Genomic DNA, 25,718 nt, shown 5'->3' on the forward strand with positions numbered 1-25,718 from the left:
TTTCTTACCATCCAGCAAAATAGCGCCATGCCTAAACACATCCCCAATTAGCAACTGTTCAGAAATCTTCCATTGATCCCGAATGCAAGAGGCGACAGGTTTTGGCAGCGTTTTCAAAGTCCAGCCGCGCTCTAGTTCTCAGGAGCGGTGCCCGATTTAGACGAGTCCCATGCTGCTCCAGGGCCTCCAGCCATTGCCTTCCTTAGACGTGTGGATCGACTAGCGAACCCACATCCCTCTGCTCACAACTGACTTTGTATTAATTGCAAAATGGTGGGTGTGCAGGAAGCGATTTAGAAATGTCTTCCTCAGTAATAGATTTCAGAGCTGTTCTTGCAGATTGGAATGCAGCGAACCTGACAAATGTGAGCAATTGCTCTTTGCAATGTCAAGTCAAGATAGGACTTGCACGGCAACTGGCAGAGTCCTGGAGAGTGCTGCAGATGTGGGAGTGCAGGTGCACGTTTCCCCTAAGGTGCAAAATCGAGTGGACAGGGTGGTGAAGAAGGCATTTGGCGAGCTTGCCTTCAAGGGAAGGGTACTGAGTACAAAAGGTGGGGACATCATAATGCAGCTATACAAGTTGTTAGTGAGACCACACACGGAGTACTGTGTGGAGTGGTGGTCCCCCAGCTATAGGAAGGGTGTCATTAAGTTGGAAAGAAGAGATTCACCAGTATATTAGCTGGGCATGAAAGTATTAGTAATGGGCCTGTCCCACTTAGACGACTTTTTAGGCGATTGCAGGAGACTATGTTCGCGGGTGTTTGCCGGGGTGTCACCTTCATGGTCGTGAGGAGTTCCCGCATTCTGGCAACTTCATTATGGTCGCCGTGAATTTTTCACCATGTTGAAAAATTAGCGGCGCCTAGAATGAGCCCACCATGGAGAGTAGCGAGAATTCTCGAGCCGTGGGTGGGTCGCCAGGAAGTCCTAATGGGTTGCCAGGGGGTCGAAGGTTCTCGGTTTTCGTAGATGTAGCCGGTGTTGAGCAGTGAATTTCATTGCTCATTGAGGGGAAAAAAAGGTAAGCAGTAGTTTTCAGAACCAAGGGTACGTTAAACTGTGCTTTAGCCGTCTTAATTACAGCGCCAACCTTCCTGTTCATCGCGGTGTGTGTCTGTATCACCTTGGCTTTGCACCATGTTAACTTTTTAGGCAGGGCAAGAGGGGAGAGCTCTGTCTAAAAACTTCACACGGGTTGGTGAAGGAAGTGATGTGTTTGTGTGTGTGTGTTCCACTCTGACAGTCGCCGTTCCAGTTGCCGGTTTTTCAGGCGACTGCCGACAACTTGACAGTCACCAGCAGTCTGCTGAAAAATCACCCAAGTGGGACAGGCCCATTATAGGGAAAGGTTGGATAGGCTGGGTCATTTTTCAGTGGAGTGTAGGAGTGAGCTGAGGGGTGACCTTATAAAAGTGTACAAGATCATGAGGGGCATGGATAAAGTGAACCCTCACAGGCATCTAAAACTAGAGGACACAGGCTTAAGGTGAGAGTGGGGAGATTTAGGAGGGACCTTGGGCAACTTATTCACTCAGAGGGAAGTCTGTATCTGGAACGAGCTGCCATAGGAAGCTATAGAAGATACAATCATGACTTTTAAAAGACATTTGGACACGTGTGGATAAGAAAGGTATATAGAGATAAGGGATGATCATGGCTGATCACATTGAATGGCAGTGCTGGCTCGAAGGGCTGAATGGCCTACTCCTGCACCTATTATCTATTGTCAATTGTCTGAACCGCAGTCAGTCGTTGAGAGTAGCCCAGCGGGATAGGCTATGGAACTTCTCCCACTCCACCAGTCAGTCCTGACTGGAATGGTCACCTATCCAAAGATGCTGCCTAACCTGCTGAGTTACTCCGTCACTTTGTGCCTTTGTTTTGTAAACCAGCATTTGCAGTTCCTCGTGTCCAATGTCCTTTTGTATTTTGTATTTTATTTCTTGCCGCTGTTACTTCTGGCCCCTTTCTCTCTGTTCTGTTGTGTGCTGTTGGCAGGTTTAAAGGTAACGTGGTGACACTAAGAAGCTTCCCAAGCTGCTGCTGTGCTGGATGCTGGCTAACGTTATGCTCTGGTTTACAGGTGGATCGGGATCCTGGTGTTGTACATGACCTACAGAGGGCAGCTTGACTGTACACATGGAAGGATTCTCCCCAGCTATCTTTTCATCTTGATTGCTCTTCTGGCTGCCATCATTATTATCCTGTTTGTCATAGTATGCGTTAGTATGCAAGGTGAATGTTTTATCTATTTGCTCATTCATAGAATCATCATGGTTGAGGGTGACACGGTGGCACAGCGGGTTGAACTGCTGTCTCACAGCGCCAAAGACATAGAAAATAGGTGCAGGAGTAGGCCATTCGGCCCTTCGAGCCTGCACCGCCATTCGATATGATCATGGCTGAGCATCCAACTCCGTATCCCATCCCTGCCTTCTCTCCATACCCCCTGATCCCTTTAGCTACAAGGGCCACATCTAACCCCCTCTTAAATATAGCCAATGAACTGGCCTCAACTACCTTCTGTGGGAGAGAATTCCACAGATTCACCACTCTCTGTAAAAAATGATTTTCTCATCTCAGTCCTAAAAGACTTATCCTTCTTATCCTTAAACTGTGACCCCTAGTTCTGGACTTCCTCAACATCGGGAATAATCTTCCTGCATCTAGCCTGTCCAACCCCTTAAAAATTTTGTAAGTTTCTATAAGAAACTTACAACCCGAGTTCAATTCTGACCTTGGGTTGTGAACCTGACTGTGTGGAAATTGCAAGATCTCCCTGTGACCGCGTGGGTTTCATCCCACATCCCAAAGATGCGCGTGTTTGTAGGTTCATTGGCCTCTGTAAATTGGCCCTAGTGTGTAGGGAGTAGATGAGAAAGTGGGATAAAATAGAAAGTGTGAACTGCAAAATGCTTTTCAGTTTTTGGGTAATGGACACTGTACATTCACCATATCTAATCCCCTCATGATTTTATCTGTCCCTCAGCCTCCTGCGTTCCAAGGAATAAAGTCCTAGCCTGCCCAATCTCTCCAAGTGACTCAGGCTTTTTCACAGAGGGTGGTGGGTGTATGGAACGACCTGTTGCGGCAGGTCCCATCGCAACATTTAAAACTCACTTGAATAGGTTATGGATAGGAAAGATTTAGAGGGATATGGGCCAAACACAGACATATGGGACTAGCGTTGATGGAGCTTTTTGGTCAACATGGACAAGTTGGGCCGAAGGGCCTGTTTCCAGCAATATGACTGTGAATATAGAAGTAAAACTGAAAAAAAATGTCCGTTTTTAGAAACAAAGAACTGAAGATGCTGGTTTATACCAAAGATAGACGCAAAGTGCTAGAGTAACTCAGCAGGTCAGGCAGCATCTCTGGAGAATATGGATAGGTAAAGATTCTGGCTGGGACCCTTCTTTTGACCCAACCCGAAACGTCACTTATCCTTTTTCTCTGGAGATGCTGCCTGACTCGCTGAGTTACTCCAGCACTTTGTCTACCATAGACACTGTTATTGTTTTTGCTGTTTTATTCATTTCATTGACACATTCCATCTGCAGGAACCATCACCAATCTCCGCCCTCGACGACATCTCCCTGTTCTGATCTATGTCCGAACTGCTCTCTATCTACCCGAGCTGGGCTGGGCGATCATGGGTGCTGTCTTGATCTATGATGAAACACAGGGCTGCCCTGCCACCTTGATCACTACGATCTCTATCGCTGTCGTTGCAAGGTAAGAATGTGCTTAAACTCGGCCTACACGAGCATGCAAGTTGTTCAGCATTAATTTAACTTCCCGCCCATTGAGGGTGGTGCAGCGGTAGAGTTGCTGCCTTGTGGCGCCAGACACCCGGGTTCACCCGCTGTCTGTGTGGAGTTTGTATCTTCTCCCTGTGACCACGTGGGTTTTCACCGTGTGCTCCGGTTTCTGCACGCACTCCAAAAGACGTACACATTTGTAGGTTAATTGGCTCCTGTAATTTGTAAATTGCCCCTAGTGTGTAGGATAGTGATTATGTATGGGGTGATCGCTGGTCGGGATGGACCCCATGGGCCGAAGGGCCTGTTTCCATATTATGTTTCTAAAGTCTTGCACAGCCAGGCTGGCACGGTGGCACACGGTAGTATCATCTACAACATGCAATGCAATTACGATTACTTGGAATAGGACGTGATCCTTGGGTCCACAAGATACTGCAGATGCTGGAATATTGAGCGAAACACAAAGTGCTGGAGTAACTTAGTTGTCAGGCGGCATCTATGTAGGGAATGGACAGTTGATCCTCACATTGGACACACAGCATGGAAGCAGACCGAGTCCTCGCTGAACATCCACTCCCTACATACCCGGGACAATTTACAGAGGCCAATTAACCCACAAATCCACACGTCTTTGGGATGTAGGAGGAAACCAGAGCAGCCGGAGGAAACCCAAACGGTCACAGGGATGATGTGCTAACTCCATTCAGACAGCACCCGAGGTCAGGATCGAACCTGGGTCTTTGACGCTGTGAGGCCAGCGGCTTTACCCGCTGCCGCCCTGAGGCAGCCTGACCGGCTGAGTTACTCCAACACCATGATCCTTGGCTCTGCTGACTCGGGGATTGGGGGACTTGGTGTAGAATGTACAATGGTTTTGTGCTCCAGTGGAATTTACAATGGAATATTTTTGAGGAATGTCAATTTGTCACTAACCCCGGCAAACGTCTGCGTTTTGCAGTTGGATTTTCCTGCTGTTCACGGTGATCGCTGTCCTCGTTGTTTTCGACCCTCTGGGCAAACCCAATCGGCCGTTGCCGGGAGGCGGGCGGGACTTGGAGAGCAGCGAGTCGGGGCAGCTGCTGTACACGGCCCGCTCGCTGGCTGCCCGCGTCTGGGAGTACAGGTTGAAGCTGCTCTGCTGCTGCATCGCCAGGGACGCTGACACCCAAACAGCCTTCACCCACATCGGACAGCTCTTCAGCACCTTCTTCATGGTCAGTCCCCAGCCTCTGGTGCAACAATATGCCCCCCCTCAGCTTCCTATTAAATCTCTCTCCTCCTTTAAACCACTGCCCTCTAATTCTATACTCCAGAACTCAATATATATGCAACTGGGGTTATGGGGAGAAGGCAGGAGAATGGGGTTAAGAGAGAAAGTTAGATCAGCCGTGATTGAATGGCGGAGTAGACATGGTGGGCGGAATGGCTTAATTCTGCTCCTAGAATTTATGCACTTGTTTAGATGGACAAGGGCTGATTAAGGTATAGTCAGCACAGTTTTGTACGTGGGAGATGCGTCTCACACGAGTTTTTTTTAAAGATGTGACAAAAAAGGTTGACGAGGGCGGAGCTGTAGATGTATATATGGATTTCAGCAAGGCATTTGACGTTTTGCTTGATCGGCTGCCCTGGAAGGTTTGATCGCATGAGATCCAAGGCGAGGATGGAAGCAGAGGGTATTGACTGAAGGTTGTTTTCCGGACTCTAGGCCTGTGACTAGTGGTGCGGCTCAATGTTCGTTGCTGGGCCCAATGCTGTTTGCCATTGCTGTATATCAATGATTTGGACGAGAAGGTGCACGGCATGATTAGCAAGTTTGCAGGTGACACTAAAATGAGTGGGATTGTAGATGATGAAGATGGGTTGTCGGAAATTGCAGCAGGATCTTGCTTGGTTGGGCAGGTGGGCTGAGGAATGGTTAATGGAGTTTAATACTAAGAAGAGAGAGGTGTTGCTTTTTGGGAAGTCAAACCAGGGCAGGACCCACACAGTGAATGGCAGGACACTGGGGAGTGTCATAGAGTAGAGAGATCTAGGAATGCTGGTACATAGTTCCTTGAAAGTGGCGTCACAAGTGGATAGGGTGGTCAAGAAGGCTTTTGGCACATTGGCCTTCATCAGTATTGAGTATAGAAGTTGGGAGGTTAAGTTAAAGTTGTACAAGACATTGGTGAGGCCACATTTAGAGTATTCTGTTCAGATTTGGTCACCCTGTTATAGGAAAGATGTTGAGCTGGATTTACGAAGATTACGAGGACGTTGCCAGGACTCGAGGACCTGAGCTATAGGTAGAGGTTGGGCATGCTGGGACTTTATTCCTTAGAGCGCATGGGGATGAGGGGTGATCTTATAGAGGTGTAAAGATCGGGAGGGGAATTGATTGGGTGTATCTTCTTCTTTCGTGTGGCGTGCACAGCCTATAGTTGTTGGACAACTGTTCTATTTGATCTTCCGTTTGTGCACATCGAGTTGATTGCATTAGTCGAAACAGGGCAGACCACGTGAAGGTTGCAATCTTCCACATACAGTCTTTTACCCAGCGTAGGGGAATGAAGAACCAGAGAACATGGGTTTCAGGTGAGAGATGATAGATTTAATAGGAATCTGAGGGGCAACTTTTTGACACAGAGATGGTGGGTATATGGAACGAGCTGCCAGAGGATGTAGTTGAGGCAGGTACTATAACAGCATTTAAAAGGCATTTGGACAGGTACATGGATACGAAAGGGTTAGAGGAATATGGACCAAACATGGGCATATGGGACTAGATTAGTTGGGGCATCTTGGACACAAGGACGGGTTGGGCTGAAGGGCCTGTTTCCATGCTGTATGACTGTGGGTGCTCTGTAGGACATAGAACAGTATAGCACAGGAGCAGGCCCTTTGGCCCACTATGTCTGGGCTAGACCAATTGATTGTAATCATATATTGTCTTTCTGCTAACTGGTTAGCACGCAACAAAAAGTACCTCAGTACATGTGACAATAAACTAAGCTAAACTGAACTGAAATAATCTCCTCTTCCTGCACATGATATAGAGCTCGTATTAATGCAACACAACGTGGGCCGAAGGGCCTGTGGCTGCTGTATTTTTCTATATTCTTTGCTTAATTGAGGAATCTTGGTGGGCATGTATGAATAGGGTCGAAGGCCTCTTTCCGTGCAGTGTGAAACTATGAACACAACATGGCAGATCATTTCATTGAACCATAACGTGGTAGATGTCCCTCCCTGAAGGCAATGTAGATAGAAGGAACTGCAGATGTTGGTTTACAAAAGAAGTTAAAAGAAAAGAAAGCAAATATAAAAGAAAGACACAACGTGATGGATTAACTCGGCTGGTGAGGCAACATCTCTGGACAACATGAATAGGCGGCTATATTGTCATTTGCGGATCATATTCGGGGAAGTTTATTTAACTTGTTTTTTTTAAATAACAGCAAATTATGTTGGAAATATTTCTGAAAGCTCGTCAAACGTTGACCTTTGGGAGTTTGAATGCAAGAGGAAGGTATACAGTTAATGGCAAACACTCTGAAGAAGGTTTTCTGACGTAAACGTCATCTATCCGTGTTCTCCAGAGATGTTGTTTGACCTGCCGAGTCACTCCATCACTTAGTGTCTTTCTTTTATATGATACAATATCATAGGTTTTGATATGAATCCAGTTGTTTCAAGGTCACCATTGTGGGCATTAGTCTTCATATAGGTTCCATGGCTATGATGGAAGTAATTAAATAGAACTTGTAGATCGACGGTTCTGTATCTCAGGCCCTTTAGTAGTTTAGTTCATTGTTGTCATATGTATCCAGGTCCAGTGAGAAGTTTTTGTTGTGTGCTACCCCGTCAGTGATAAGACTGCACATGATTACAATCGAGCCGTCCATAGTGTACAGATACAGAATACAGAGGATAGTGCAAGATAAAGTTTAGTAAAGTCCGATTAAAGATAATCCAAGGGTAGATGGGAGTTCAGGACCGCTCTCTAGTTGGTGAGAGGATGGTTTAGTTGCATAATAACAGCTGGGACGAAACTGTTGCTGAATCTGGAGATGTGTGTTTTCACACTTCTGCATCTCTTGCCCGATGGGGAAAGGGGAGAAGAAGGAGTGGCCGGGGTGAGATTGGTCCTTGATTATGTTGGTGGCCTTGCCGAGGCAGCGCGAGGTGTAGATGGAAATGAAGGAATGCTGTGACTGGATCTTGTTGTCATCTGTTCTCTCTCTTGTGTCCCTCTTGGTGGCGGTGGGCAGGATACTGACCTGGTCGCTGGTGACATTGCTGCAGGCCTCTCCCTCCTGCACTTGGAGCAGGACAAGATCGAGCAGAGCCGGGAGCTGGACGACGAAGCTTGCCTGGACCCACAGCCAGCAGCCACCGTAAGTTTACAGTCAAACATAAAAGTAGTCAGATGTCCCACCTCCACGCGGGGTGAAAAACATGTATTTACAAATGTTGATGGTCTGATTTTGGTTAGTTTTAGTTTAGAGATACAGCCTGGAAACGGGCCCTTCGGCCCACCGAGTCCACATCGACCACCAACCGCCCGTTCACACTAGTTCTATGTTATTCCACTTTCTCATCCACTCCCCATACACAGATGCCAATTAACCCTCAAATATGCACGTCTTTGGGATGCGGGGGGAAACCAGAGCACCCAGAGGAAACCCACGCGGTCACAGGGAGAGCGTGCAAGTTCCACACAGACATCACCCAACATCTCTGGCACCGTCAAGCAGTAGCTCTACCAACTGCGCCTCTATGGCTAAGAAAGTGATTAAGAAAGTGGGATAATATGGAACTAGTGTGAATTCTGTGGGCTGAAGGTCCTGTTTCCATGCGGTATTTCTAAAAGCTATTAAAATAATTAAAAACGCAATTAGCTGGAGCAAAGGGGAAGATACAGGGTGCAGAGTGTAGTTCTCAGCATGGTGGTGCATCATGTTCATTTGTGTGTGTCTCAGCATGGCCTCATTGTTGTCCACAGGCGGAGGAGCTGGATGTGAATCTGGAGACCGCGGCCCACTACATGCGCTTTGCTGCTGCAGTCTACGGCTGGCCCCTCTACATCTTCAGTCACCCACTGACTGGCCTGTGCAAGCTGAACTGTGGCTGCCTGTGGTGAGTCCCTGCTTGTAGAGTGAGACAGCACAGACACAGGCCCTTCGGCCCAACCCGTCCATGACTACCAAGATGCCCCATCTACGCTAGTCCCACCTGCCCGATAGGGTTGAGGTATAAATATCAGTTTAGTTTAGTTCAGTTTATGGTGGTGCAGTAAAATGTTGTGCGCTAACCAGTCAACGGAAAGACAATACATGATTACAATCAAACCCTCCACAGTATACAGATGCAGAATAAAGGGAATAACGTTTAGTACGTCCAGTAGAGTCCAAGGGTCTCTAATGAGGTAGACGATAGCTCAGGACCACTCTCTAGTTGGAGAGAGGACAGTCCAGTTGCCTGATAACAACTGAGAAGAAACTGTCTGAATCTGGAGGTATGAGTTTCACACTTCTGTACCTCTTGCCCGATGGGAGAGGAGAGAACAGCAAGTGACCTGGGGTGAGACTCATCCTTAAATATGTTGGTGACCTTGCCAAGGAAGCGTGAGGTGTAAATGGAATCAATGGAAGGGAGGTTGATTTGTGATGGTCTGGGCCACGTCCACCTTGGAACTTCCCCGCTCTGTCAAACTCCCTTGGGAAAGCAACTGAGGTTTTGATTTTGAAAACAAAACGCAAGCACAAAGTGCTGGAGGAAGTCGGTGGGTCAGGCAACATCTGTGGAGGGAAGGGCAGGTGACATTTCGAGCTAGAACTTTTCTCCAGACTGATTTCCCCCAACCTGAAAAAGAATCCCGACCCAAAACCTCATCTCTCCATTCCCTCCACAGATGCTGCCTGACCCACTGAGTTCCTCCAGCACTTTGTGTTTTACTCAAGATTCCAGTGTATGCCTCTTTTTCTGTCTCTGAGGTGTTGATTTAATGTTTCTTTCAAACGAAGCTAGAATTACGACGATGTTACTAGGTCTCTAGAGACGGAGTTATAGGGAGAGGTTTAGGTGGCTGGGACTCTATTCCATTGGAGTGCGGGAGGATGTGGGGTGATCTTATAGAAATGTTTAAAATCATGAGAGGAATAGTTTGGGTAGACGCACAGTCTCTTGCCCAGAGTAGGGGAATCAAGAAGTTGGAAAGATTTAATAGGAATCTTCACACAAAGGGTGGTGGGTGTATGGAATGAGCTGCCGGAGGACGTGGTTGAGGCAGGTACTATTGCAACAATTAGACAGGTGGATGGATAACACAGGTTTAGAGGGATATATGGGCCAAATGCAGGCAGGTGGGACTAGTGGAGATGGGACATGTTGGTTGGTGTGGGCAAGTTTGGCCAAAGGGACTGTTTCCACACTGTATGACTATAACTCTGAGAAATAAAAAGGAAGGGGGCATGTCTGGGGGAGGGAACGTCTCCAACTGAAGATAATATTGCTACGTGGTACATAAATGTAAGCTGCTCTTGTGCCAAAAGGCATTGCACAATGCCTGCCGGGGGGTGTGGAGATAATCAGTTAAAGCTTTTCTGAATGGAGCTGTTGAGACATGAAGGATGTTGCAAAACATGATGTTATGCAACGACTTGTCCATCATTTCCAAAGATGCAGGTAGCCCTGGGAGGGAAGAGTTAAATTAACATCTTGCCATTTCCCAAGTCAAACCTAGCAGCCAAGCGAATCATGTAAACGTGCTTCTCCCTGCATCGAGTTCAGAGTTTGTGTTAAATTAGTTGTTCCTACAAGTATTGAACAGAGTATATCAGTTTGAGCCGAAGGGCCTGTCTGTGTGTTATGCAGTTCTATGTTCTATATCAAAAAAATAAACTCAGCACATCTGTCAAAAAATGGTCATTATATGCAACGTAAGACACAGGAAGGGCCCATTCACACATCAAGCAAAGATAGAAAAATTATAAAGAAGGCACACGAGAACTTGTCCTCACAGCCGGGACATTAGCAGGGAGATTATGGTACACAAAAGGGCACAAAGTGCTGGAGTAACTCAGTGGGTCAGACAACATTACTGGAGAACATGGATAGATGATGCTTTGGGTCGAGACACTTCTTCAAACCTTTCTGAAGAAGGGTGAAGACTCGAAACGTCACATATCCATGTTCACCAGAGATGCTGCCTGACCCACTTTGTGTCTTGTTTTTTTGCAAACCAATATCTGCAGTTTCTCGTTTCTAGGTTATCGTACAATATTGATTGTTTAGATTGGAACCTTGGTCAGCACAGGCTTGGTGGGCTGAAGGGCCTGTTTGTGTGTTGCACTGTGCTACATAGGGAGCATGCTGTGCAGGTCACACCTGATGCTGGCCCTAACTATATCTGTCAACTTGGTTGAGGATGGGGCACCTTGGTTGGCATAGACTAGTTGGGCCGAAGGGCCGGTTATGTGCGGTATTGACTCTGTGACGCTAATTGACTGAAAGATACAGCATGGCAACTGGCCCTTCAGCCCATCGAGTCTACACTGACCACCGGTCCCCTAATCACACTAGGGCCAATTAACCTACAAACCTGTACGTCCTTGAGGTGTGAATCAGAAGCGCCTGGAAGAAACCCACGTGGTCACAGAGAGTCGCCAAGGTCAGGATTGAACCCAGGTCTCTGGCAGTGTGAGGCTGTTGTGCCACTGTGCAGCTTTTTGAAGGTTTTGATAAAGTCCTGCCTTGTGGCTCCTTTGTGTGGGTGGGGGCACGGGATTGAGGGATGGGAGGGGGAGGGGGTGCGGTGGTGGTGCTGAGTTCCCTGCCTGGGCAGGGAGGGGGAAAGGTGTGCTTTGTTTACAGTGATCCTGTGAACACTGGGCTGCAGGCCCTGAGCTCTCTTGCTGCATTTAATTCCCTCTGCAGCTGCAGAAGCCAAGCTCCTGATCCGCCCGAGGGTGGCGGGGACTGCCTGGAGTGCAACTTCAGCTCCATGCTCCAGACCACGGGGCTACAACACCGCGACTTCATTCATGTCAGCCTGCACAATAAGGTAACGGCCCACAGAGGGAGAGAGAGAGCTCAGCGCTGCCTGGAAATGGGCAGGGAGTGCTTCAAGCTGACGAGGGCAATAGACACAGGGTCTTTTACCCAGAGTAGGGGAATCAAGAACCAGAGGGTATGGGTGTAAGGTGAGAGGAGAAATAATTAGTAGGAACACGAGGAGCAACCTGTTCACACAGGGGGTAGTGGGAATATGAGACGAGCTGCCGGAAGAGGCATTTGAGGCTGAGATAGTTAGGAGGCAGGGATTGGGAGCTGGAGATTGGAGGGGCGGGGTGGGGGGGGGGGGGGGCGGGGGGGGGGGGGGGAGAAAGTTGGCGCGTTATAAAGTATCACATTTTATTTTTGCCCCATGATACAGATCTACGAAATTCCATTTTTTGTGGCACTGGATCACAAGATGGAGGCAGTGGTGGTGGCGGTGCGGGGAACACTCTCCCTGGAGGTGAGTCTCCCCGTGGCTTCTAAAGCTTAATTTGTGTAAAGAACAACAGGACTTGGATAGGCAACGTTTTGTTTCAGGATTCTTCTTCAGGCTGTGAAGAAGGACCCTGATTGGAAACGTTACCCACCCATGTCTCGCAGAGATGCTGCCTTACCCGCTGAGTTACTCCAGCATTTTGTGTCTTATCTTTATAAACCAGCATCTGCAGCAGCTTGTGTCTTCAATTGTGCAAATGTTGGAGGTGGCATTGTAGTGAGTGGGTGATGTCTGGCTTCTATGTATGTATTTGTTTACACACACAGACACACAGACACACAGACACACAGACACACAGACACACAGACACACAGACACACAGACACACAGACACAGACACACACAGACACAGACACACACACACACACACACAGACACCTGTTGCCGCACCACAAACCAAGCCGCAAAGAAATCCAGACAGAGTTTCCACCCTCCTGATATTGTGTGGCCATTTCCCTCCCCAGCTCCTCAGTCCAGAGTGACAGTCTTGAAGTGTGTTCGGCTGAGGCTGCTAGAGAAAGGGCACTGCTATCTTGCTGGCCCATTGGGCTAGTTTAGAGATACAGCCTGGAAACAAGCCCTTCAGCCCACCCAAGTCAATGCTGACAAGTGATCACCCCATACACTACTTCTATCCTATGCAACCCTAACCCCATCGTGGGGATTGTGTGTGGCTGCCCCTCAGTGTGATGAGGAATCATCCTCCCCATTTACCCCGGGGCCTCCTCAGTGAACCACTTGTATGTACATGTATGTCATGCTGGATTTATGACTCACTAGCTCCCTCTTGTGGCTCCCAGTGCCGTACACAGCGGCATAACGGGTAGAGCCGTTGCCTCACAGTGCCAGACACCCGGGTTCGATCCTGACCTCTGGTACTGTCTGTGGAGTTTGCACATTCTCCTGTGACTGCATGGGTTTCCTCCAGGCACTCCGGTTTCCTCCTATATCCCAAAGACATGCGGGTTTGTAGGTTAACTGCCCTCTGTGAATTGCCCCAAGTGTGTAGGGAGTGAATGTGAAAGTGGGATAGCATAGAACTAGTGTGTGAATGGGTGATGGCTGGTCGGCACGGACTCGGTGTGCTGAAGGGGCTGTTTCCACACTGCATTATCTAACGTCTAAAGTAAAGTCTAAATAGGTGTCAATAACGAGTCTGGGCACACACGGACAGAGGAGTGTGTTCCTGCTCCAGCTCCAAGCTGCTCTAACGTTTGCTTTATCCCACAGGATGCTCTGACCGACTTGTGTGCAAACTGTGAGACGTTAAACATCACAGGGGTGACGGGAGAATGTTTGGCACACAGGGTAAGTTCTCCGCTCGATCTGTACTGACTATCCCATGAGAATGAAGTTGTCAAGCTGGAATTAAGTACACAGGTAGACAAGGTGGTTGAGAAGGCTTTTGGCACATTGGCCTTCATCAGTCGGAGTAGTGAGTATAGAAGCTCGGGCGTCATGTTGCAGTTTTGCAGACGACCTTGGTGAGGCCACATTTGGATATTGCGTTCAGTTGTGGTCACCCTGTTATAGGAATGATATTGTTAAGCTGGAAACGCAGAGAGGATTTACAAGGCTGTTGCCAAGTCTCGAGAGCCTAAGCTATAGGGAGAAGTTGGGCAGGCTAGGACTTTATTCCTTGGGGTGCAGGAGGATGAGTGGTGATCATGCACAGGTGTATAAGATCAAGCAGAGGAACAGTTAGTGTAAATGAGTGTTTTACTGGAGGGAGAGCATGCAGGTTTACTAGAATGCTGCTGGGATTAGAGGGTACCAGCTATCAGGGGATGTTGGATCAGCTTTGATTGTTTTCTCTGGAACACCAGAGGTTGCGGGAGACTTGAGGGACGTGTATAAAATTATGAGGGGCATTGATAGGGTGGACATTCAGAATCTTTTTCTCAGGTGGAAATGTCAAAGACTAAAGGGCATGGCTTTAAGATGAGAGGGATAACATTTAAAGTTTTTTTTTATTGCAGAGTGGTGGATGCCAGGAACGTGCTGCCAGGGGTTGTGGTGGAGGCAGATACAGTAGTGGTGTTTAAGAGGCTTTTAAATAGGCGCAGGGAATGGAGAGAAATGGATCCTGGACAGGCAGAGGAGATTAGTTTAACTTGGCATCATGTTTGCCACGGGGCAACCGGAGCACCCAGAGAAAACCCACGCGGTCACGGGGAGAACGTACAAACTCCATACAGACAGCACCCGTAGTCAGGATGGAACCCTGGGTCGGTCTCTGGCGCTGTGAGGCAGCAACACTGCACCAGTCTGCAGCCCCGCGGTGCAGATATGACAAATGTTAACATTGGCCACTGACAACTGGGGAGGGGCTGCTGTGGACCGGGGGAGGTGGAGAAAGGACCTCCAGGTGGGTTTGAGGCACCACAACAGTGTGATGCAAGACCCTGGAGGCCAGGCACCAACCTCACGTTGGTCAATGGTTACAGCAACCCACTCCCCAATCCAACGGCCAGAGGCAGCTTGACCTGTGGAGGCTGTGGGATGGGCTGCGTAAAGGACAGGCCCAGGCAGCCACAGCAGGAGATGCACCCACAGGTGACACATTCCCCTCTCCAAACTGGATCACGTCAAAGCCACACCATCACCCCCCGCAGATGGTGCCGCTATCTAACTCCTTTCAAGCTCGCCTATTATTGAAGCTACTTTTATCCTAAACGTGATGAATTAACATTGAATTCCCACTACCGTTTGACTGCCTTTGGGGTGCATTGTACAACTATTTGCTGAGGGTCTCAGTCGGGCGGTGTCTTGGAGGGTGAGAGGCAACATCCACACAGCAGGGGTCAGCAGAGAGCACTGGGAGGTTTCCATTAACTGGCGACACAAGGAACTGCAAATGCAGGGTGGAGAAGTCAAAGACCAGAGGGCACAGCTTTAAGGTGAGGGGGGGAAAGTTTCAAGGAAATGTGCCAGGCAAGTTTTTTTTTACACACAGGGTGGTGGGTGTCTGTAACGCACTGCCAGGGGTGGAGGCAGATACAATAGTGGCGCTTACGAGGCACTTGGAGATGGAGGGAAATTGATCACGTGCAGGCAGAGGAGATTAGATTTAACTTGGCATCATGTTTAATATGGACATTGTGGGCTAAAGGGCCTGTTCCCGTGCTGTACTGTTTTATGTTCTGTACAGGCTCAGATTTACAGGATGTTAGTAAACCAGATGTTGGTAACAATTTCCTTGTTTCATGGTTCCCCATCTCAGACTGGTTGAATGAATCAAATTCTAATTCCCAGAGCTTATGTCCGTGATCAACAGCCCAGACTGCTGGGTTCTTGGTCCTGGATCTTACTCACTTTACTATGTGTTGTGGCTCCCTCCCGAGCCTTGCTTTGACCCCCTGCCCTCACTCCTGTTGTGTTTTCACCTTTGCCCCCGACCTCCCTCTTTCTGATGCAGAATGGTCGGCCCTCAACAGAGACCTTGCCTTTGTACCCCTCCACCCACACCTCAATGAATTCTGGGCCCGCCATGATGTAGAGTTCTTCTTCCATCGCCTCTGTCTCCGGGCCTTCTCCTTTGGTAAAGAGAACTCGCCTCCCAGTGACCACCCCTTATCCTGTCTCCAACATTCCCCTTCCTCTTGGATCCCTCCCTGCCGGCTTTCTAACCTCTCTGGACCATTTACTTTCAAACTGCCGACACGGCATCAACCATCTTGACCTCTCTACTCACCTTATCCTCTCTAATCTCGCCCCCTCTGGAAAGAACAGTCTGAGCAAGAGCCCTAACTCAAAACGTCACCTGTCCATGTTCTCCAGAGATGTTGCCTGACCCGCTGAGTTACTCCAGCACTACGTGTCCTATTGCCTGCTATTCTGTCAAGCAACCCTTGCAGATTGAAGTCTGGTGAAGGGTCCCGACCCGAAACGTCGCCTGTCCTTTCCCTCTACAGATGCTGCATGTCCCACTGAGTTTCTCCAACACTTTATGTTTAAACCTTGTTCGTCCCTTGCAGACCTCTGGCCCAGCCTTGTGCTGGAAGAGGACGCCACAGTTAATTAACCCTCGATAAACCGTATCTTTCCAGGGCATCCTCCAGGCTGCTACTTACATTTACAAGAAATTGATGAATGACGGGATTTTAAGCCAAGCCTTCGCAGTTGTTCCGGTGAGTGGTTCATGTTTAGCTTTATGATGGTCATGTGTACTGAGGTACAGTGAAAAGCTTTGTTTTACATGCTATCCAAACAAATAATACTGTAAATACAATCATGTGAAACTCAAATATAATAGATAGAGCAAAAGGGGAGGAAACAGTGAAGAATATAGTTCTCAACATTGTAGCGTGTCAGTTTTAAAGCCAAAGTCCAATGTCTGTCATTGGTTCGAGGGTCAGACAGTACCCTAGCTTATGGAAGGACTGTTCAAAGGCCTGATGACAGAAGGGAAGAAGCTGTTCCTGAGTCTGGTGGTGCGCGTGCTTGCAAGCTTCTGTACCTTCTGCCAGACGGGAGTGGGGACAAGATGAAATGACTGGGTATTTGATGATGTTGAGGCAGCATGAAGTGCAGGTGGAGTCAATGGAGGGGAGTCTGCTCTGTGTGATGGACTGGGCTACATCTGTAACTCTCTGCGATTTCTTGCAACCTTGGGCGGAACTGTTCCACAACACAGCTGGGGATGATCAGCCATGATCACATTGAATGGCGGTGCTGGCTCGAAGGGCCGAATGGCCTACTCCTGCACCTATTGTCTATTGATGCAACCCGACAGTATGCTTTCTGCAGTGTCTCTGTAGAAGTGCGAGAAGTTTGTAGGAGTCGTTGGAGACGTGCCGAATGTCCTTAGTCTCTTAAGAATACACTTTTTAAGCCTTTGCCCTCTCTAACCGGCCTGGGTTAACTGTTCTCAGAATAGCTGGAAATGCGTATTTGAATGTATGAGGCAGAAGCTGATAAATTCTAACTTCTCTGTGGGGAAATCAAGTTTCAATTCCAACAAAGACCATCTGACTTTAACTGTCTTCTACGTGAAGCCACAGGATATCCACTTGTTATGAACGCCGTATCCTGGTTGGAAATGCTGTGAATTGTTCTGCGTGTCCTTGCTTGTTGCTTCTCTTGGCTTCGTCTGCCGGGGCTGGTCGGCACAAAGCCTGGAATCCAGCCCCGCTGTACAAATGCTCAATAGAATCATTCCTTCCTTAGCAATAGCTCAGGGTGAGCATTATCGCCACTTACTGGTTCCAGAAGCCCAGGCCGAGCCTTCACTTACACCACAGTGCTGAATGTTGGACATAATCTTATCCTTGGGTTGGCGAATGTAAAAATTCACACAGTGGTTTGTCGAGGAGGTGGGACATTGGCTCCAGCGTGGCAGATAATAAAAGATGCAAAGTGCCAGAGTAACTCCACAGGTCAGGCAGCATCTCTGCAGAACATAGATAGTGACCCTTCAGATAATATTTTAATACTTAACCACTTTTGTTTATAAAAACAAAAATCTAGTTAGAATCACATTGCCGCTTGTGGGATCTTGCTATGCATAGAACAAAGAACAGGACAGCCCAGGCGCAGGCCCTTCAGCCACGTTGTCTGTGCCGAACATGATGCCAAGCCCAACTCTTATATGCCTGCACGTGATCCATATCCCTCCATTTCCTGCATATCCATGCACCGATTCAAAACCGTTTAAACGCCACTATCGTATCTGCATCCATCACCACCCCTGGCAGCGCAGCGGCGGCACAGCTGGAGAACTGTTGCCTCACGATGTCAGAGATCCAGTTTCAATCCTGACCTTGGGTGCTGTCTGTGTAGAGTTTGCAAGTTCTCCCTGTGACCTCATGAATTTCCTCTGGGTGCTCCGGTTTCCACCCAAAGACGAGTGGTTTGTGAGCTGATTGGCTGCTGTTACTTGCCCCAAGGGTGGAGGGAGTGGTTGTGAAACGGGTGATCGATGCTCAGCATGGAGTCAGTGGGGCGAAGGGACTGTTTCCACGTCGTATCTCTAAACTAAACTAAACTAGATTTCCAGTTAATCCTTCCCCACAATCCTGTATTTAAAATGCCTTTTGAAAACTGCTATATAATTTGTAATCACATCCTCTTAGAGTGCCTGGCCTCTTAGTCTGAAGAAAGGTCTCGACCCGAAACGTCACCTTTTCCTTCTCTCCAGCGATGCTGTCTGTCCCTCTGAGTTACTCCAGCATTTTGTGTCTATCTCTTAGAGAGCATGTTGTATCTCAGCAACTTGGGGGGATTAAAAACACAAATCTCTTCTCTCCACTCCTTCAATTGATTGATTGATTTACCTGTAATCTAAGAGCTCCAGTCCCCAGCTCTCCCATCCGAGAGTAACAAAAGGAAACAATCAAAGTCTGTTTCCCCATTTTAAACACATTAAACCAACACTTCCTTAAAGGTTTCAAAGGTCTTTTATTGTCATGTTTACCAATAAAGGTACAGTCATATGCCATACAGCCCAAAAATGCAACAAGACACACAACTACATAAAAATTAACATAACCATTCACCACAGTGGATTCCCCACATTCCTCACTGTGATGGAAGGCAAAAAAGTCCATCTTCTTCCTCTTTATTCTCCCGCGGTCAGGGCAGTCGAACCATCCGTCGGGGCAATCGAAACTCCCGCGTTGGGGCGATCGAAACTCCCGCATTGGGGCGATCGAAACTCCTGCATTGGGGCGATCGCAACTGCTGTGGCTTAGAGTTCCCGAAGTCGGTCTCTGACCAGAGACCGCAGGCTCCATGATGTCAAGTCCTCAAACACACACACGGTTGGAGCTCCGAGATCGACCCCTGGCAAAGGGATCGTGGGCTCCGTGATGGTTAGTTCGCAGGTGAACGCGGTGGTAGCTCTCAAAAGTCGGTCTCCAGCAAATGCCGCCAACTCCTCGCTGTTAGGCCCCAGTGCGGACGGAGATACGATACAGAAAAGAAATCACATCTCTGTCGAGGTAAGATATTAGAAAAAGTTTCCTCCAACCCCATCCCCACATAAAACTAGCTGAAGAACACTAAAAACATACATTTAACACATATAATTAAAACACAAAGAAAGAAAGGACTGCAGAAGGGTCTTGACCCGAACCGTCACCTATTCCTTCCCTCCATAGAAGCCGCATCACCCGCTGAGTTTCTACCTAAGAAATAAAAGACAGACAGACTGTTGGTGAGGCAGCCATTGCTGGCATTTCAAGTTTCTTGGGATTTTCGGTCTAGCTTCCTGATCTTGTACTTGCAACCTGAGTGTGCTCGAGGGTTTATCTCGATTAATTGTATGTAAATAATTAAACCACTTTTTTCCAGAAAACTTTATGGGGAGTTGCCTCGAACAAGTGGAATGTTAACCTCTGTACTTCCCTGTACTAATGGAGTTGTTTATGATATTCTTTATTCTGAAAGTTAGAACTTGGCACAGTACAGCACAGGAATAGGCCCTCCCACCCACAAAGTCTGTGCTGAACATGATGCCAAAATAAACTAATCTCCTCTGCCTACTTGCCTCTCCATTCCCTGCATATCCATGTGCCTGTCTGAATCAGTCCGAATGTTTCAGTTCCCTAAACATCACTAATCCACATTCTCCAGAGTTTATACCTGACCCGCTGAGTTAGATTAGATTAGATTAGATTAGATTAGATTCGTTTATTGTCATTCAGACCTTTCGGTCTGAACGAAATTCTGTTTCCCTGCAGTCATACATATAATTTAAAAAAATGACAAAAACACACAATCAACACAAATTTAACATCCACCACAGTGAGTTCACCAAACACCTCCTCACTGTGGTGGAAGGCAAAATCTTAAAGTCTCTGTCTCTTCCCTCTTTGTTCTCCCTCTGCGCCGAGGCGACGGTTCAAACTCCGCGGGTGGTCGTTGCCTCGCCACAGCTCAGAGGCCGAGTCGGGTCTCCACTGCTGCGGCTGCCGCCACAGCTCCAGGGCCGAGTCAGGTCTCCGCCGCTGCTGCCGCCGCTACAGCTCCGTTGCCGCCAGCTCCGCCATTAGGCCTCGGCGCAGACGGAGACGGGGGATACGACCGAAGAAAAAGTCGCATCCCCCGAAGGAAGAGGCCAAAGCATATTTCTCCCACTCCACCCACATACATACACAACTTAATAAAACAAAATTAACTAAAACATGGCAAAGAACAAAACGAAAGAAAAAAAAACAGACGGACTGCAGGTGGGCCGCAGCTGTTAAGCCAGCGCCGCCATCTTGTGTGTGTGTGTGGAGTTACTCCAGCACTTTGTGTTTTTTTAAATAATCCAGCATCTGCAGTTCCTTGTGTTCGCACTGCACTGCACATGATTGACACCTGCTGCTAAAGTCCAGCCATTCAATGGGACGGCACGGTGGCGCAGCGGGTAGAGCCGCTACCTCGGGTTTGATCCTGAACTCGGCTGCTGTCTGTGTGGAGTTTGCAGGTTCTCCCTGTGAATCCTCCCCGTTTCCTCCGGGTGATCCGGTTTCCTCCCACATCTCAAAGATGTGCAGGTTTGTAGGTTAATTGGTCCTTGGTAAATTGTCGCTTGGTGTGTAGGGAGTGGATGCAAAAGTGGAATAACATAGAACGAGTGTGAACGGCTGATCGATGGTCAGCGTGGACTCATGGGCCAAAGGACGTGTTTCCATGGTGTATCTCTGAACTAAACAGCCTGGAGTCGGGGTGGTCCACCAGGACTGACTGTGCTGGGTGTTTGAAGAACAATGGCACAGCGGTAGAGTTGCTGCCTTACAGCGCCAGAGACCCGCGTTCAATCCTGACTACGGGTGCTGTCTGTACGGAGTTTGTATGTTCTCTTCATGACCGCGTGGATTTTCTCTGGGTACTCCGTTTTCCTCCCACACTCCAAAATGTACAGGTTTGACATTAATTGACTGGTAAAGACTGTAATATGTCCTTTGGTGTGTAGGATAGTGCTAGTGAGCGGGGTGATCACTGGTGGGTGCGGACTCAGCGGCTCGAAGCGCCTGTTTTCGCGCTGTATCTCAAAAACTAAATGAAAAACTAAAACTAGAGTCCCGACCCGAATCGTCACCTATTCACATTCTCCAGGGATGCTGCCTGAACCGTAGCGTTAACCCACACTGCGTGTCCCTTCTTGCTCTGGGTGTGAGCCTGTCTCTGTCTCTCTCTGTCTGTCTGCAGGAGTACAGGCTGGTGGTGACCGGCCACAGTCTGGGAGCGGGAGCAGCCTCCATCCTCGCCATCCTGCTTCACTCCTCCTTCCCCCAGCTGCGATGCTACGCCTTCTCACCGCCCGGCGGCCTGCTCAGGTGAGGCACTGAGACTCGCTCCTGCGAGGCACCTGATCACGGGCTTGCAATCGCGTCAAACTCGAGTACAATCGGTAGAGCAAAGCGGAAGATACAGAGTGCAGAATATAGTTCTCAACATTGTAGCGCATCAGTTCTATAGACAAAGTCCAATGTCCGCAGTGGGGTTGAGGTGAATCAGACAGTACCCTAGCTTGTGGAAGGACTATTCAGAAGCCTGATTACAGAGGGGAAGAAGCTGTTCCTGAGTCTGGTGTTGCGAGCTTTCAAGCTTCTGTACCTTCTGTTGGACGGGAGAGGGGAGATGAGGGAATGACCGGGGTGGGATTAAGTGTGTGGGTGATCATTGGCCGGCGGGGACTGGGTGGGATGAAGGGCCTGTTTCCATGCTGTATCTCTAAAGTGAAAGCCTGTTTCTAATTGGGGGAAATGAATGTTGTCTTCCAGCGAGGCTCTGGCTGAGCACAGCAGAGGATTCATTCTGTCCATCATCCTGGGAAAGGATCTCGTTCCAAGGTCAGTGCATCCCACCCGCTGCCGCTCGCATTGTCCTGTGCGTCTGTCGTGATGCTCATTCTAACCTCCTCCTTCCCAGGCTCAGTCTCCCGAACGTACAGGACCTGAAGAACAAGATACTACGGATAGTTGCCCACTGTAACCGACCCAAGGTATGGAGCTGGGAGCGTGCATTCACTCGAGGGGGTGGGTAGACAGTCTAGTCAGGAGTGTTTTATTGTCATATGTCTCCAAATGGAACAATGACATTCTTACTTGCAGCAGCACAACAGTTATGTGAGCATGATACTCTGTAAAACCCATGGTAAACAACAAATGTTATTTGTTATAAATATAAAAACACAGACAGACAGATAAATGGCTAGATATAAATGAACAGGCAGATAGACAGACACAGACAAGTAATTAATGCAGTGGGAAATAGAAAAGCTATTGTGTGGAGCTTGCATGGTCTGTGCCTGCAAAAACACAGCGCCAGAGACACGAGTTCGATCCTGACCTCGGGTGCTGTCCGTGTGGAGTTTGCATTTTCTCCCTGTGACCGTGTGGGTTTTCTCCGGGTGCTCCAGTTTCCTCCCACATGCCAAAGATGAGCAGGTTTGTAGGTTAATTGGCCTCTGTAAATTGCCCTTGAAGTGTAGGGAGTGGATGAGGAAGTGGGATAATGTAGAACTAGTGTGAACGGGTGATCGATGGTCAACGTGGACTTGATCAATGTCACTGTCTTCTCTTCTTAACGCTCTTGACAAAGAGGTTGAAGATTCACGGTAAGCAAAATCTCTTTGCTCTCGTGAGCTGGTGGCAAATGAGCTACATATAGCAGATGGCCCAGCCAGTCCACGCCCACCCGTTCACACACCAGTTCTATGTTATCCCACTTTCTCATCCACTCCCTACACACTAGGGGTTATTTACAGAGGCCATTTAACCTTCAAACCCGCACATTTTTGGGATGTGGGAGGAAACCCACGCAGTGAGAGGGACAAATTGCAAACTCCACATAGACAGCACCCGAGGTCAAGGTTGAACCCTGGTCTCTGGAGCTATGAAGCAGCGGCTCTACCCACTCTATACTTGCGGTCTCGGGTAGGGCTGCAATGTTTCTGGCTGTTTTCTCCAGTGCATCTGTAGAAATTGTCGAGGGACATGGAGTGCAGGAAAGAATAGCAGATGCAGGTTTATACCGAAGACATAAAATGCTGGAATAACTCAGCGGGTCAGGCAGTATCCCTGGAGAGAAGGAATAGGGGCCAGGGAGACAGGCCGAGCTGAGGAAGTATTCTCCATGATGGTGGGACCATGCGGTCTATCGGAGGGAGATGATGCTGCACTAATTGTCGTGTTCCTTGCCTCCAGTACCAGATCCTGCTGCACGGCTGTTGGTACGAGGTTTGCGGCGGCAATCCTAACAGGTTCCCCACGGAGATGGAGGAGGAGCACCGGGCACAGCTGGCGCAGCCGCTCCTGGCCGAGCAGAGCCTGCGGGCGGACCGCTCCGGGTCCCACGGCAGCATCTCCGACTCCTCCCCTCCCCACTCCCCCTTCACGGGTCCGCCTCTCTTTCTGCCGGGAAAGATCATTCACATCGTGGAGGAGCGCAGGGACGGATGGTGAGTGAAAGTTACAGCACGGTCCACCCAGTCCACGCCGAGCATCCATCACCCATTCACACCAGTTCTACATGATCTCTCTTCCTCTTTTCACGCAGAGAGTGGTGAATCTCTGGAACTCTCTGCCACAGAGGGTAGTTGAGGCCAGTTCATTGGCTATATTTAAGAGGGAGTTAGATGTGGCCCTTGTGGCTAAGGGGATCAGGGGGTATGGAGAGAAGGCAGGTACGGGATACTGAGTTGGATGATCAGCCATGATCATATTGAATGGCGGTGCAGGCTCGAAGGGCCGAATGGCCTACTCCTGCACCTAATTTCTATGTTTCTATCCACTCATCCACTAGGGTCAATTCACAGATTAAGCTACAAACCTGCACAGCTTTGGGATGTGGGAGGAAACCAGAGGAAACGCACACAGTCATAGGGACCACGTTCAAACTCCACACAGACAGCACCCGAGGTCAGGATTGAACCCGGGTATCTGGTGTCATTGAGGCAGCAGCTCGACCCGTTGCTCCACTCACAGTGACAAATGAAATTGGGATCGCCATCTTCCAGGCAGGAATTAGAAGTTGTCTCAGGATCACTGGTTAAGGACTAAACGTATCTAGACTTACGCATACAGCGCAGAGACAGGCCATACGGCCCACTGAGTCTGCGTCGACCAGCGATTTCCCCCCCCCCCCCCGTGCACCAACACTATCCTACACGCTAGGGACAATTTACAGTTTTACCAAAACGAATTAAACTACAAACCTGCAGGTTTTTGGAGTGTGGGAGGAAACCGGAACACCCACAAAGGTTACAGGGAGAACGTGCAAACTCCATACCCGTAGTCAGGATTGAACCTCGGTCTCTGGCTTTATAAGACGGCAACTCTATCGCTGCGCCATTGTGTCGCCCTGTATGTGGTTTCCCACGAGCTTCCACCTTTGCCCCTGCCCAGTAAGTTTGATCCATTCCTCCGCTTGCAGCCGTTCCTACTTGTGTGCAGCTGAAAGTTGGGTTGCTCCCTTCATTTCTTTTGCACATGACAGTACTTTAGTTGAAACCTTTGTGGAACTGGATGTGGTCCTATTACGAGCAAACGGTATGATTTCCCTGGATAACACGAGATTAAGGTTTGGTGTTATATGTACCAAGGTACAGGTCCACCGTCAATTTTTCTGCACCCTTGATACCAGTGCCATTCTGGATTATCCGTTTTGCCCGACCAACAGAGGAGTCCAACGGTCCACCTAGGCTGCCGACAGCCGAGATATCGGCACGCATATTCAGTCGTAAGTCAGCTAAGGGAATGGATCTGCCATCTTCCTGTGCCCGGCCGCAAGGGCACTCGACCAGCAGATTGGCCGCGGAAGCCCCGATGAGGTCAAAATCGACCCCCTCACCCAGCCTGGGGGCCACATTCCGGGAGGATTTTTAAGTGAGCTCTCGTAATTTTGACAGGATTATAGGAGGTGCCAAACCACCAGTTGGTGGAAAATCAGTGGTGGACTCTTACAACGAAAAGCTTTGTTTTGCATGCCATCCAAATGAGCAGATATACCATACATGAATATAATCAGTTCAAACTCGAGTACAATAAGTAGAACAAAGGGGAAGATACAGAGTGCAGAATATAGTTCTCAGCATTGTAGCAATGTGTTCACTGTATCTTGCTACATGTGACTATAATAAACCAATACCAAGTGGGATCACTGTAGTTGGGCAAAAAGGTCAGCATGGACATGATGGGCCGAAGGGCCTGGTTCTGTGCTGTACGACTCAGACAAAGAATGCTGGAGAAACTCAGTGGGTCAGGCAGCAACTCTGGAGAAAAGGGCAGGTGATATTTCGGTTCAGAACCCTCCACTAAAGGTGGAACGGGGGGAAATGGGAAGGCCATTATGGGCTCCACCCTTCCTGAGGTCATCTGTTGCTGGCCCTGATTTATTCTGGCCTGTTCTCACCTCCACTTTATCTCCCACCCCCGACCTCTCAGTCTGAAGAAGGGTTCTGACCTCAAATGTCACCC

At 48.7% G+C, this 25,718-nt stretch overlaps 1 protein-coding gene across 1 annotated transcript in view; it reads left to right on the forward strand.

Annotated features, from left to right (window-relative positions):
- The window catches only part of daglb (diacylglycerol lipase, beta), a 30,047-nt gene that overhangs the window by 1,402 nt on the left and 2,927 nt on the right, over window positions 1-25,718 (forward strand). The window contains exons 2-14 of the mRNA XM_055651596.1: window positions 2,090-2,241; window positions 3,567-3,741; window positions 4,729-4,984; window positions 8,024-8,149; window positions 8,758-8,891; window positions 11,691-11,817; window positions 12,190-12,273; window positions 13,540-13,617; window positions 16,359-16,439; window positions 21,448-21,575; window positions 22,023-22,091; window positions 22,171-22,243; window positions 23,448-23,701. Of these exons, the coding sequence (XP_055507571.1) occupies window positions 2,090-2,241; window positions 3,567-3,741; window positions 4,729-4,984; window positions 8,024-8,149; window positions 8,758-8,891; window positions 11,691-11,817; window positions 12,190-12,273; window positions 13,540-13,617; window positions 16,359-16,439; window positions 21,448-21,575; window positions 22,023-22,091; window positions 22,171-22,243; window positions 23,448-23,701 (1,737 nt within the window). The remainder of the gene's footprint in view (window positions 1-2,089; window positions 2,242-3,566; window positions 3,742-4,728; window positions 4,985-8,023; window positions 8,150-8,757; window positions 8,892-11,690; window positions 11,818-12,189; window positions 12,274-13,539; window positions 13,618-16,358; window positions 16,440-21,447; window positions 21,576-22,022; window positions 22,092-22,170; window positions 22,244-23,447; window positions 23,702-25,718) is intronic.

This window comes from Leucoraja erinacea, chromosome 20 (genome assembly GCF_028641065.1).
Source record: "Leucoraja erinacea ecotype New England chromosome 20, Leri_hhj_1, whole genome shotgun sequence".
Lineage (NCBI taxonomy): Eukaryota > Metazoa > Chordata > Chondrichthyes > Rajiformes > Rajidae > Leucoraja > Leucoraja erinaceus.